We start from the raw sequence: 14,191 nt of genomic DNA on the forward strand, positions 1-14,191 counted from the left end.
CACTGTGGGGATGGGCTTTGAGGTCTCCTGTGCTCAAGGTATGCCCAGTGTGGAACACAGTTCACTTCCTGTTGCCTGTGATCAAGATGTAGAACAGTTAGCTCCTTCTCAGCACCATGTCTACTTGAATGTGTGATAATAATGGACTAAACCTCTGAACTGTAAGCATCACAAATGAGTTGCTGTGGTCATGATGTCTCTTCACAGCAATAGAAACCCTAACTGAGACATACACTATTTTTATTACTTTTTGAGACAGTGTCTGCCTACATAATCCTGGCTGTTCTGGAACTTACTATGTAGACCAGGGGGGCTTGGAGTTTTCCAAGGGAAAAAGTAATGCTGAGCATGTCAGAACATGTCTGTAACCCCAATATTCAAAAGACAAACCTAGGAGGGTTCCTTTGACTCTGAGGCCAGACTGGACAAAGTAATAAGATCCTGTCTCAATAAACAACAACAAGAAAACATGGTCAGAAGGAGAGGGCTCAGAAAGTAAAGGCGCTTGCTGCCAAGTCTAATGACCTTAGTTCAGTCTCTGGGACCTACATGGTAGGAGGAAAGAACTGATTCCTCAGGTTATTTTCTGACTCTGCATGAATGTATATACACATAAAATGTGTTTTGTCAGCAATAAAAATAAAATTAGTAATAAAAAAGAGGTAGCAGTAGAGGCCAGTTGTGATGGCACATGCCGTTAATCCTAGCACTTGGGAGGCAAACGTGGGCAGAGAGATCTGTGAGTTTGAGGCCAGCATGGTCTACAGAGTGTTTGTGTGTTTGGTTGGTTGTTTGAGGCAAAGTTTCTCTGTACAGCCCTGGCTGTCGTGGAACTCGCTCTGTAGACCAGGCTGGCCTCAAACGCAGAGATTCACCTGACTCTGCCTCCCAGGTGCTGAGATTAAAGGTGTGTGCCACCACCACTCTTTATTTATTTATTTATTTATTTATTTATTTATTTATTTATTGTTTTTAAACTTCTGTGCCTGAGTGGGGTCAGCCAGTTGTGATATCTCATACCTATCATCCCACAGGCTGCAGTGAAGAAGCAATAGAATCATGCAAGGTCAAGGCCAGCCTGGACCGCCCAGTGCATCAGGAGCCAAGGAGACATTAGATCTCCTGGCACTGCAGAGTTACGGGCAGTTGTGAGCTGCCCTGTGGGTCCTCTGCAAGAGCAGTGTGCACTCTTACCTGAACCATCTCTCTCTTTCCAGCCCCCTTGCGCAAGTTTTTACTAGAACATGCTGGTGGCACAGAGTGTATACAGTACAGAGCTTCAGAGCATGGGGATAATGCCATGGTGCTTTACTTAGGTTGTTCAGAGGAAATTTAACAGTTCTTAGCAAACTTTAGTTTTCAGGGGGGTTGGCTGTTTTAAAATTCATCTTTATCAGAAGAAACAGTGGCTAATGATTTTTCTCCTGGCTCAACACGCTGGGCATTAGCTGGAATTGCTGAGTGATTTGCAGTGGGGGAACCATGAGAGCAATTTCGTGTTTGTCCACAAATTACCATTAGTAGTTTCATTTGCTATCAGACAGAAGGAACAGGAGAAATAGGCTTTTTGCCAATTGCAGCTTCCCTCTGATTAGGGCGTTAGTTCAATTATGTCCAATTAACTTTTATTGCAGATAGCAGTGATAATTACTTTGAGTCCGTTTTGGCTGCAGTTATCCCAAGGCTGAAGTATGAACTTGATGGATTTTAATGACCACTGTGACACAGTTCATTCCCTCCCTGCACTGCAGTTTTTTCTTTGTCCAGACCTCTTTTCTACAAGGGTCAGAATGTTATAGAAATCTGTCTCACAGTTAAAACACACTGTCCTTCTTTTGAAGAGCTGTGTAGAATCATACTTTAAAAGAATCTATTAGGAACAGCTTTAATGTTTTTTATATTCTGAGATCATACCCTTGAGTTCACTTCTGCTTATCATGGGAGATTAGACCAAGATAGAACTAAGTCATTCTCAGCAGTATGTGCCAATTGTAAGATTATAGTAATTTGCAAGAACAGGCTGGTCTCTGGTTGTATTTTAAGTTCTGTCCTAAGTGCAAAGGAGAATTTCTTGATTGTTTTTAAAATCAATAGCATGTAAGGATATGCTTCCTTAGCTCTATAGGCATGTTATATATTTATTGACAGTCTCGTGTAATAAGAGGCCATACCAGGCTGGCCTCTCATTTGGTATGTAGCTAAGAATGACCTTGTATTTCTCAAGTGCTGGTGTTAGAGTTGTGAAGCAACATGCTGAGTTTTTCAAGTGCTAGGCCTCATGCATGCTGGACAAGTCCCCAACCAAGTGAGCTACATCCCCAACTCCTCATCTTGTAATGTTCTCTTTGCAAAACATTTTTGTTCATTCATTCAGCATGTATGAGTGCATGAGCATTGTGGTCTTGTGAGTACAGATATATCAGCACCCATGTGAAAGTCAAGGGACAACTTGCTCTCTTCTACCATATGGGCTCCAGGGATGGAGCTCAGACTGTCAGATTTGGTAGTGTGTACCTTTACCCACCCAGCCATCTTGCCTATCCCAAGGGTGTCTTCTTAGTAGAGAGTTGAAAATAACCATTGAAAGAGGCATAGAAAGAAAGAAAGCCAGGTGTGGTTATGTATTTGTGTAACCCCAGCACTTAAATGGTGGAGGCAAGAAGATGAGAAACTCTAGGTAATATTTTCAGCTACACATTAATTTCAAGGCCTTTTTGGGCTACTTGAGACCCTGTCACAAACAAAAGTGAGAATCCTGCTTCTGCTTCCCAAGGAGTGTGCTATTACCCAAAGTTTATAGTTGTTGTTGTTTTTTTTTTCTTTTTTTAATTACTAGATGGTTGTACCATTTCTTTATTGATTTAGTAGTTGCTTGTGTTTCTCCACCACACACGTGGCAGGAGCCACGTCTTACCCTCTGGTACACACTGTGCTCCTGTATAGACCCTTTCTTTTCAAGCCTATTCATAACTCCTTAGCATCTACTCAGTTTCATGTAAGTCATTCTCTGCAGTTTTGATGAACAGCCTTTTTATGTGCAGTTTGAATCAGTGTTACTTACTAAATAGCAAAAATGAAAGTTTATAAATGTTTCTGGGGGATTTATAAACCCAGCCGTATGCTTTGGTGAAGCACTTTTCCTTTTTCTTTTTGTTTGTTTACTTTTCAAGACAGGGTTTCTCTGTGTAACCCTGGCCATCCTGGAATTCACTCTATGGACCAACCTGGCCTCAACTCAGAGAAACACTTTAAGTACAGATAAGGGAGACGCCTGTGCACCAGAGCTTCATCACCTGTGACGATGCAGTGGGCTCAGAAACATGGCTGCACACATCCTCAAAGTGGCATCCAGGCTTGTTTCCCAGTAACACCTTGTGGTTTGTGTACTCAGAATAGAACAAGCTTTCTGGGTGACCTTAACTTCCTGTAACCCTTCACACTTGAAAGTCACATTCTAGTCTGGACGAGAAGCTGTCCTTTCTGCAACAAGGGAGTGATCCTGTGGAATTCTGGCCTTTTGTACTTTTGTGCCATTGTGAGGAAAGGAACTTATATAGCTGGTCTCCAAGCACTGCTTTGCCAGAGCCTGCCATTGCTGAAGTTTGTAAAGCACTTTTATCCATGTTATGACTATAGTCTGTAAGATTACATAGACTGTAGCTGTACCGGGGGACTTTTCACCTGTCTTGACTTTATAGTGCTGGAATTATAGGCATGTGTCTGGTGCCAGGCACTGGAGGCGCACGCCTTTAATTCCAGCCCTTGGGAGGCAGAGGCAGGCGGATCTCTGTGAATTCAAGGCCAGCTTGATCTACAGAGAGATCCAGAACAGCCAAGACTACACACTGAAACCCTGTCTTGAAAAACAAAATATATAAAATAAAACAACCTGTCTGCCTGCTGTCTAACTTGCTTTGCCTTCAATCAGGGCCTCCCTTATCTGTGCTTAAAGTGTTTCTCTGACTCTAGGTGGCATATGCCTTTATTTATTTATTTTTTTAGGATTTTATTTATTTATTTAGTATACCGTCTTCTGCCTGCTAGCCAGCAGAGGATACCAGATCTCATTCAAGATGGTTGTGAGCTACCATGTGGTTTCCGGGAATTGAACTCAGGACCTCTGTCTCAAAAACAAAACTAAAAAGACTAAATATTCTAAAACTTAATCTTCCAAGTTTTGTCACTTCTGCATATTCTCAGGAGTTTTCGGGGTGTGGTGAGTGAAGTGGTAGTGTGCTTTCCTAGCAGATACGAGGCCCTGTAACAGATCTCCAGAATTACAGAACTGAATAGACAGGCAAACTATCCAGCCTCATTTCCCTGGAGATGATTGTTCTGTCATCTGGCAGCTTTTTGTGGCATCATGTGGGACTAGGAGCCTTGTAAATAAAGTACTACATGATTGTAACCTCAAGTTATATCTCATCTGAATAGTTTGATACCTTCTGAAGGAAATTGTGGAGGACGGTAAGAATACAGCCTGTGTCTTACCTTAAGTAAGAATATTCTTCTAGTGTCTGCTTTTCACTTTCTCTGAGGGAAAACCAACAGACTTTTAACTGAGACATGCACTTTGTGTTGCCATTACCCAAAGACTGCAGACATTTCTTTTTTGTTTTTTTTCCCCCTGAGACAGGGTTTCTCTGTGGCTTTGGAGGCTGGAGACATTTCTTAACCATCTGCAATCTTTTTTTTTCCCCCTTCAGTTTTTTGATGTTGTTTGTTTTATTTTTTCAAGGTGGGGTCTCTCTGTATAGCCCTGACTGTCCTAGAACTCGCTGTGTAGACCAGACTGGCCTGGAACTCAAAGAGTTACCCAGCCAGTATTAGTATCGATCAACCAAACCACCGTCAACTAAATACCACATGAGTGCAATGGTAAATGCTTATTGGAGATCATCTAGTAGCACAGTTCTGACAGTAGGCCACTTGCATAAATAAACCTAAAAAGCCAAGATTTAGTTAATATTATTACAGTTTTTTTCTTTTGTATATATGTTAGTATAGACATATATTGTAAGGGCTGGTGATGGTGCCTCAGTAGTTGGTAATTTTCCTAGATTGCATGAGGGCCTGGGTTTGAGCCCTAGCATCCCCTACACACAGCTTCAGAATTCAAAGCTTGTTACATGACATAATGAACATATATGTAAAGCCTGGGTTAGTTGCCTCCAACCAATGTAGCTTGCTTATTTACATTTTTTAGGGACACTCATTTTTATCTAATGGAGATTAAAATATAGGTAATCCAGCTAGCCTGGAACTCAACACCTTCCAGCATTTACTTCTGTAGTGATGGGATTATAGGCATGTGCTGCCATGCCCCCCTCTATAGATGGCCTTCGCTCTATTTTGAGTTGTATTTCCTCTATACTTGAAGCTGTCCTTGAACTCACAGAGATCTGTCTGCCTCTGTCTCCAGAGTGCTGGGATTAGAGATGAGGTTTTGGGTTTGGTTTTGATTTGTTTTTAAGCATTCAGTTTTGTGTGTGAGTGTGAGTGCTTGCCTGCCACAGAATGTCAGTTCTCTTCTTCTGTCATGTGGGATCTGGAGACTGAACTCAGGTTATCAGGCATGGCAGGAGGTACGTTTACCCTGCTGAGCCTTCCGTCTTCCTGGAGCTACCAGAGGTTTCCTTACAGTGTTCTTGTCATGCTCTGGTGTCAGGGTAATACTAGCTCATGTAATGAGTTTGAAACATTTCCTCTTCTAGTTCTCAAAAGCGTTTGGTGAGATTGACACCAGTTGTTCATTAAGTGTTTAGTAGCATTCTCCTAGTCTCTTGTCTTATTGTCTTGCTCTGGGCAAAAACTCAAATATTTCTGAGTAAAATCCCACCCTGTCTGACAACTCTGCTCTTGATTATGAATGGGATTAAATTCAAAGGTCACTCCACTCCTCATCCGTCCTTAGTTCAGCTCAAGTTGCAGTGACCATTCCAGACAGGGCTTTCAGAATTCAGCCATTATGTAACATAAAGTGAATGGACATAAGAATGTCTGGGTTACAGCACTCGGGAGGCAGAGGCAGGCAGATCTCTGTGAGTTGAAGGCCAGCCTGGTCTACAAGAGCTAGTTCCAGGACAGCCTCCAAAGCCAAGAACTGGCTCTGTAAACCAGGCTGACCTTGAGTGTGAACTTTTTTTTTTTTTTTTTTTTCCCCGAGACAGGGTTTCTCTGTTTTGTTTTGGAGCCTATCCTGGCACTCGCTCTGGAGACCAGGCTGGCCTCAAACTCACAGAGATCCGCCTGCCTCTGCGTCCCAAGTGCTGGGATTAAAGGCATGTGCCACCAATGCCCGGCAGTGTGAACATTGTTAAAAGGTAATACAGCCTTTTGGGTGTTTTGTTTTGTTTTGTTTTGGAGACTGGGTGTCAGCCGGGCGTTGGTGGGGCATGCCTTTAATCCCAGCACTCGGGGGGCACAGGCAGTCGGATCTCTCTGAGTTAGAGACCAGTCTTGTCTACAGAGTGAGACTGGGTGTCTCTGTGTATCCCTGGGTGTCCAGGCTGGCCTCGAACTCACAGAGATACATCTGCCAGGGCTGGGATTAAAGGCATGCCCCACCAACACCCGGCTGAAAACACACCTCCAAAGGGAATAAGAGATAATTTATTCTGAGACCAGTATGGGTGAACATAAACAGGGATTCAGATTGCCCTGAATGTCGTGTTCCAAGTAAAAATGGTCTCATAAACTTTATAGCCACACAGCAAAAGATGGTTGTAAGTCAGTGCATTGATGGGAAAGGAAGCAGCAGTGGGGAAAGCAGGCAGACAAGTTAACAAAGCTTTGTGGTTTAGAGGGACTGGAGATAGTCCAACATTATTGTGGCCCTGGATCTGCTGCATTCCAATTCCGCAATGAGGAAGTCGATCAATCCATCTATAGAATCTTCAGTGTAACAGGTGCAGCTTTTTCAGAGAAAACACCTATAATCCTGCCCTTGGAGGCTGAGTCAGAAGGACAAGGAATTCAAAGGCTTCACTGACTGCATTAAAAGCCCGTCTCAAAAACAGCAAAGGGAGGGGGGACCCACCACAAATGAAAACCTAAGCAAGGTGCCTGCCTCTGTCTCAGCAGCCCCACATGCTATGCTAGACTTCACCTAATGAATAATTCTGCTAAACAACCGCCACCAACAAACAAAAACCACACAGAGACACAAGAAGTAGTAAACTGGGGATTAGTTAGTGCCAGAGATGGCAAAAACTAGTTACCAAACTATTCAAATTCAGTCATCATTGTGGCCTGTTACAAGAAACAATTTAGTCACCCGGTGGTGACAGCACATGCCTTTAATCCAGCCCTCGGGAGGCAAAGGAGTCTGAGGCCAGCCTGGTCTACTGAGTTCCAGGATAGCCAGGGCCACACAGAGAAACACTATCTTGAAAAGCAAACAAACAAACAAACAAAAAAGTCAGGTGCGGAATGTTTTCCACTTTGTATTTCTGGAAGGGCCTTACTGCCCTGACCCCCAATTAGGACTTTGGGCAGCTAAGCTAACCCTGCAAGGCCAGTGCTCTTAGGCATTTTGAATCTTTACAAATATGTATGTTTATGTGGATAGCTCTTTCCAAGTGTTGTTCCTTTCATCCACACATGTACTGACTGCAGTATCACTTTGGCTATATTAATGGTTGAGAGTCCATCACTGCTACAGACAGAAATTTAGGTACGTTTTTAACCAGCATGCTGTTAATTAAGTTGCTTATCTGTTCATACTTGGCACTCTGCTGCCCATATCGAATGTCCCTTGTCCTCCCTTGAAGAAGTCGCCTTGTGTTCCATGACTGTATTCTTTGTTGTTCGTTACAGTGTCAGCCACTGCCCCATGCTGTGTTGATGCTGGTCTGCCATGCTAGCCTGTCTACCCGGGCCAGGGGACCTGTCCTTTCAGCTTCTTTCTCACACGCAGATGAACACTGGACTTCAGAAATGTAAGTCATCTGGATTCCCACGGGGGGTGGGGGGGGAGTGTGCTCCTGTGTTTGTCCTGTATGAGGGCTGTCCCATCATCACGTCTGTGATGCACTGACCATGACTTTTGGTACTGCCAAGGTTTTCATGAGTGGAGATTTTGGGACAGCAGCAGCCACAAAGGCCCTGCCTGTCAGCAGTGCGGGATGCTTTGGTGATGAGCTAAATCCTCTCAAATCCTATGGGTCCCAGTGGGTATGAACCTGTTACTGGCAGCTTTCTGCAGCACAGCAAAGCCACAAGGAGCTTCAGTGGATGTGTATCATAGGACCCTTCAGAGAAATATCCCCTTTGAACACTGTAAGGGGCTGAAAGGAACCACACTGTCCATCTCACTTCTGTAGCTCTGGAGTGACTGTGTACACTGTTGGTGACTCTTGATCTCTGAATATGGTCTACCATGGAAACAGAGTTCTCCTTGGCTTTGCTGACTGCTCCCTGAGCCAGCGTGACTTTTGCTCACAGGAATAAAGAAGCTTTTCCCCCAGGGGTCAGGAACTGGCTTCCTCTGGGTGTGTTATCTGCCAGTGCACTGCCCACCTGATTGAACCTCTGACAACTGTTAGATTCCTGTCTTGATTACATCTGCTTGGAGCATTGTAATTCATTCTTTCCTCAGATTCCTATTTCTGTCCCTGTACTACATGACATGCTACGGAAATACACTTTATTTCTGACTCATTATTGCATGTATAGTGTCTTAAGTATAAAGACAGCCCTGAATTTGGAATAAACCTTTTTAGAGTAAAGGGGGGCAGCTGGTGAGGTAATGAGACTTTCTTTAATGCTGTGCTCTTTACCTAAGCTATTCATGGCAGCCATTAGCAAACTTCTTCCTTGAGTGCCAGAAAGTCAGTATTTTGAGCTTTGTGGTTCATAGTCTGTGTTGCATCTACTTAGCTCTTCTGTTGTAGATCAAACCAACCATAGTCAACATGGAAACTGACTAGTATAGTGTTATTTCAGTCAAATTTCCTACAAAAGCACACTGCAGCTATACTCGGTGGGCGGCAGGTCAGTTATATTTGCTGTGATAGCATTAGCAGTTAAAAATAGTCTAGCCTTAATGGCTACTTGGAAGGCTGAGGCAGGAAGATCACAAGTTCAGGGCCATCATAGGCAGTTTAGCTCTTAGACCCTGTATAAAAATAAAATGAGAGCTGGCATGGTGGCATACAAGTTTAATCCCAGCACTTGGGAGGCAGAGCAGATGAATATCTGAGTTCAAGGCCAGTCTGGTGTGCAGAGCAATTCCCAGGCTGGTGAGGACCACACAGTGTAGTGACCTTGTCTCAGAAAAGTGAACAAAAAAAGTAAAAGTAATTGGAGCTGAGGGTGTAGCTCAGTTTGGTGGAATGCTTACCTAGCTTGCACAACCCTGGCTTTGATTCCAGCACTGGATAAAACAGGCATTTTTGCATAGGCCTTTAACTCTCAGACTCGAGGCAGAAGCAGGCAGAGTGAGTTCCAGGACAACCAGGGCTACACAGAGGAACCCTGTCTTGGGGGTGGGGGACAGCAACAACAACAAAACTGCTTGACTTCACTTCCTTGAAAGAGCAGAAAGGACAAAGATGCTGGTGAAGCCCCTTTCTATGGGTGTTTGACTCTGTAAGCACATCCTGCTGCACCAGCTTCAAGGCCGCTTTCCTCTCCCACTCTGTCCCTGGCATGCTCAGAAGTACGTAACCACACAGCTATACCTCCAGCCTTAGCCTTTGTCATAGTGATGACTGGGTGATAAAACTGTATTCCATGATCATCCCATCAGGCCTGCTTCTAAGAACACAGCTCAGAGGAAATACACTTGGAGACAGACGAATCCTAAGATGACAGGGGGAACTCAGTGATACCAAGGGACTACTTGCCCGGTGTGGAGTTGCATACCTGTAATCCCAGAGCTTCACATGCTGGGGCAGGAGAATTTGCTAGTTCAAGACATCCTGGGCTACATAGCAAGATTCTGTCTCAAAACCAAAATAAACCCAGAACATCTTAGCTTTGAGTGGGTCTGTGGCTGTTGGAGGACATGCTTGGGTTAGGTGGATGTCCTCTTGGACATTTCTTTCTCTTTATTTTGAGACAGGGTTTCTCTGTGTAGCTTTGGAGGTTGTCCTGGAACTCGCTCTATAGACCAGGCTGGATTGCCTCTGCCTTTTGCCTTTGCCTCCCGCCTCTTGGACATTTCTACATGCCATGGTGTCTCTTGCTTTGAGTTTTCAGCTATTTAGGAACTCTGCTTGTAAATTTGATTTTTCTCCAGACCCGTCTTTTCCCAGAAATTGTGATTTTGGAATTTTTTTCTTCCTTAACCCTAAGCCCCTCTGCTCATTTTAATAGCCCAGCATCAGGGATGCAATAGTGGCTTGTCAAAATAGTCACTGTGCAGTGACTGAATAGTCATGGGTCTTGGTCCTCACATTGTCTCTGTTGTTTTTGGATTGTTTTCCTGTGTTTTGCGGAGGTCTTTGTTTGAGACAGGTTTTTTGTTTGTTGTTGGGTTTTTTCTTTTCTTTTAGTTTTAGTTTTTAAATTTGATGTGTATGGGTGTTTTGTCCTGTATGTCTATGTACCACTTGCATTCTTGATGCCCACAGAGGCCAGAAGGGGGCATCAGATCCCCTGGAACTAGAGTAAGCGATGGTTGTGAGCTGCCATGTGATGCTGGGAATCAAACCTGAATCCTCTGTAGGAGCAGCTGGTGCCCTTAACTACTGAGCCATCTTTCCAGCCCCTAACATCATTTTTTCATTGACAAGTTTTTTTACTTCCTGTGTGCAGAGCCTTGGGAGAGCCTGGAACAAATACCAAAATTACTTTATTTCTTTAGATATCAGCATGCCCTCTAGTGGAAGGGCTTGGAAATTATGAATTGACTCAAAGACTAGATAAACTCAGTAATTGATAAAGTCTGTGTGTTAGGTACTATATTATTTTTTTGGTTTGGTTTGGTTTTTTAGGTTTTTCAAGACAGGGTTTCTCTGTAGATCTTTGGAGCCTGTCCTGGAACTCACTCTGTAGATCAGGCTAGCCTCAAACTCCCTTGCCTCTGCCTCCGTAGTGCTGGGATCAATATATATTATATTTGCTTTGTTGATTTTGGGGCTTCACTATGTTGACCAGGCTGGTCTCTAGCTCCTGGACAATGATCCTTCTTCCCTAGCCTACCAAGTAAGGAAACTACAGGTGTGTGCGTGTGCGTGTGCGTGTGCGTGTGTGTGTGTGTGTGTGTGTGTGTGTGTGTGTGTGACAGAGAGAGAGAGAGAGAGAGAGAGAGAGAGAGAGAGAGAGAGAGAGAAGCTATATGGGTGCTAGGAATCAAACACAGTCCTTTGGAAGAGCAGCCAGTGCTTTTAACCACTGAGCCATCTCTCCAGTTCCCACATATATACTTTAAATTTTTATTTTTCTGCTTGTGTTTTTGTATGAAGTGTTCATGTGCTTGTATGAGTATAAGCACAGGTATATACATGTTTCTGTGGTACGTTTGTGAAGTTCAAGGATAACTTTCAGAAGTTGATGCTTTCCTTACACCCTGAGTTCCTGGAATCTAAATTAGGTTGCCACGCTTGACACACAGAGCTTTACCTACTCGGTTTCACTGTTCCTATTCAATAATTCTACATGGGAGACTCTTTTCTTGTTCTTTTTCTTTTTTTCTTTAGTTTTCAGGGGCAGGGCATTATTCTAACCCAGGTAGACCTGGAACTCAACTGTAGTGATCTTACCTCAGCTGCTAGGGAGCAGAGTACAGCGTGAGTTATCAGATCCTTCTCCTTGCTATCCTTTATATCTGGAACTTGCATATGTCACATGACTATCCGTTGCCTGTGAGATTCCCAAGCCTTCTATCTGTGGACTCCCAAGTTTCTGTCACACCTCAAAACAAAAGGATAACCAAGGAGATCTCTGAAGAAAACTGGATTACGAACCCTACACCCCCAACACACACACATACTCACAGTCCCTGAGACTAGACAACGATGCTATCTGTCGTAGTTAGCTCAGCTTGAAATCAGGGTTCTGCATTTGCTGCCTCCTTGATCAGTTTCTTTGTTCTGACTGGGTAGGCTCTGTGAAACCTGCTTTTCTTGAATAACTATAAACAGCCATGATTCATGTTCATTCCACATTTTTCCTGTTTGAATCTCTTAGTATTAGTTATTTTGTAACCTATTAAAGCAGGTTTTGTTTCTGTTGACAAATGAGTCACACTGAGTTTTCAGTTGTTTAATGGTAGAGCCATAGTTTGATTTCATATAGAAGCTGCTTTTCCAACCACAGATTCCCAGTTCTCTACCCTGCTCTGTATCCACATTATAACCATACCAGCTATTTAAGAAAGCATTTTCATTTTAAAGAAAGCTGAAGGATCTATTTATTGTTTGTGGTTAGAGGAGTTTGTTAGGGAAATAAGGTGCCAGCAAGCCTGTATGTATGGGTGGGGCGCCATAAGAATACATTCACAGGTCAGGAGGTGATGGTGAACACCTCTAATCCCAGCACTCGGGAGGCAGAGGCAGCTCTGTGAGTTCGAGGAGGCCAGCCTGGTCTACAACATGAGTTCTAGGACAGCCATTGCTGCATAGAGAAACCCTGTCTTAGAAAAAAAGAATTTTCACAAAAAGCCAAGCATGATGGCACTGAAATCCTGGTACTTAAGATGCTAAAACAAGAAGGTCATAAATTCAAGTCCATCTGGAACTATACAGTGAGATCCAATCTCCAAAAACCAAACAGGAAGCGGGGCATGGCGGTATGCCTCTGAAATCTAAGCACTTGGGAGGCTCCATGGCAAGAGAAGTTCAAGAACACCCTGGTCTGCATTGTGGGACGTTGGTTCAAAACATCAAAAATAAGTCTGATCATGGTGGTATAGGAAGTAGAGGCAGAAGGATTGGGATTTCAAGGTCAAGAAAAAGAGGGAAAGAGAAGACAGAAAAGAAGAAGAAAAGGTATTAGTTGGGTTTTTTGTTGTTGTTTTATGGGCCAAGATTAATGCTTACTTCCAGTTTGGGGAGCAAGTGGTGGTTTATCCCAGAGTAAGAGGACATTCTTGTCAGTGTGCTCATCTCTCAGAGATCTTCTCAGCAGAAGCTCCAGTCCGCACCCTCCCTCCATTTGTTCACTTTTCTTCTAATTCAACTGCCTTTTTCCACTGTAACATCAGTAGAAGCATACTTCAGCCTGTCTTCTTGCCATGCTAGGAAAAATCCTGAGGACTGATAGTCACTGTGAACAGAGAACTTTTATTCAACAAGCCACTTCCATGCCAGGTCTTTTACTTGGATTTCAAGTAGAGATGGCCACTCGGTATGGAGATGCGGTTAGACAGAGAACTCAGAAGTAGGTCTAAATTTTCTGTCTGAACTGAAAAAAACCCAGCACTTCTGACTCCTGTGGCTCAGCTGAGTTCTAGTTGTTCATTTGGGTGACACTGTCCTAAGCAGTCAACAGATGTGCTGTGTGTGTTCTACGTAAGGCAGTGTGCTAGGAGCCAGCAGCAAAGGGCCACTGTCTGTAATAGCCTGATGAATATTCAGGCTTGCCAGGATTGTTTTTGTTTGTTTGTTTGTTTGTGGGTTGTTTTTAACTCAGACTCTTACTCTGCAGCCCAGGCTGGCCTGGAACTCAAGGCCATCCTTCTGCTTCTGCCTCCCAACTGGTAATTACAGATATGAACCCCCACAACCCAGCCAACTTGAACTTGGGACGCTTTCTTCTTTTACTTTTTTTTTTTTTTTGGAGGTGTGTAAGATGGGGGTAGGTTTCAAGACAGGGTTTCTCTGTATCCCTGGCTGTACTGGAACTCACTCACTCTAAACCAGGCTGGCCTCGAACTCAGAAATCCACCTGCCTGAGTGCTTAGATTAAAGGCATGTGCTACCATGCCTAACAGAGTTCTTCAACCTTTCAATCTTGCAGTAAGTTACACTGTCAATGATGAGACTCACAGATATACACGGGGGTGGCTTGCCTTGGAAAAGCCCATTCTATGCTCAGCTATTTCTTATCTTTTCCCCTCCCCAACCTTTACACTTAAAATCCATATTGTAATATTTTAATAAACCTGCTCACTCTGCTTCATACTCACTTGTCCTGAAGTCCTTCTCTGCGGTGAAGCCCAGGAATCCTGGGTTTGCCTGAGTAAAGACCCTTAAGAAGAAAGGGTGTTCTTCAGGCCACTGCCACGGACGATGTAAAGCTGTGC

The 14,191-nt window shown here is 43.7% G+C and overlaps 1 protein-coding gene across 6 annotated transcripts in view; it reads left to right on the top strand.

Annotated features, from left to right (window-relative positions):
* Nucleotides 1-14,191, top strand: part of Fam222b (family with sequence similarity 222 member B) — a 54,794-nt gene that overhangs the window by 35,129 nt on the left and 5,474 nt on the right. For all 6 annotated transcript variants that reach the window (XM_027426609.2, XM_027426612.2, XM_027426611.2 and 3 more), the window contains exon 2: nt 7,819-7,940. In XM_027426609.2, the coding sequence (XP_027282410.1) occupies nt 7,859-7,940 (82 nt within the window). In that variant the 5' untranslated portion in view covers nt 7,819-7,858. The remainder of the gene's footprint in view (nt 1-7,818; nt 7,941-14,191) is intronic.

Source organism: Cricetulus griseus, chromosome 7, assembly GCF_003668045.3.
Source record: "Cricetulus griseus strain 17A/GY chromosome 7, alternate assembly CriGri-PICRH-1.0, whole genome shotgun sequence".
Lineage (NCBI taxonomy): Eukaryota > Metazoa > Chordata > Mammalia > Rodentia > Cricetidae > Cricetulus > Cricetulus griseus.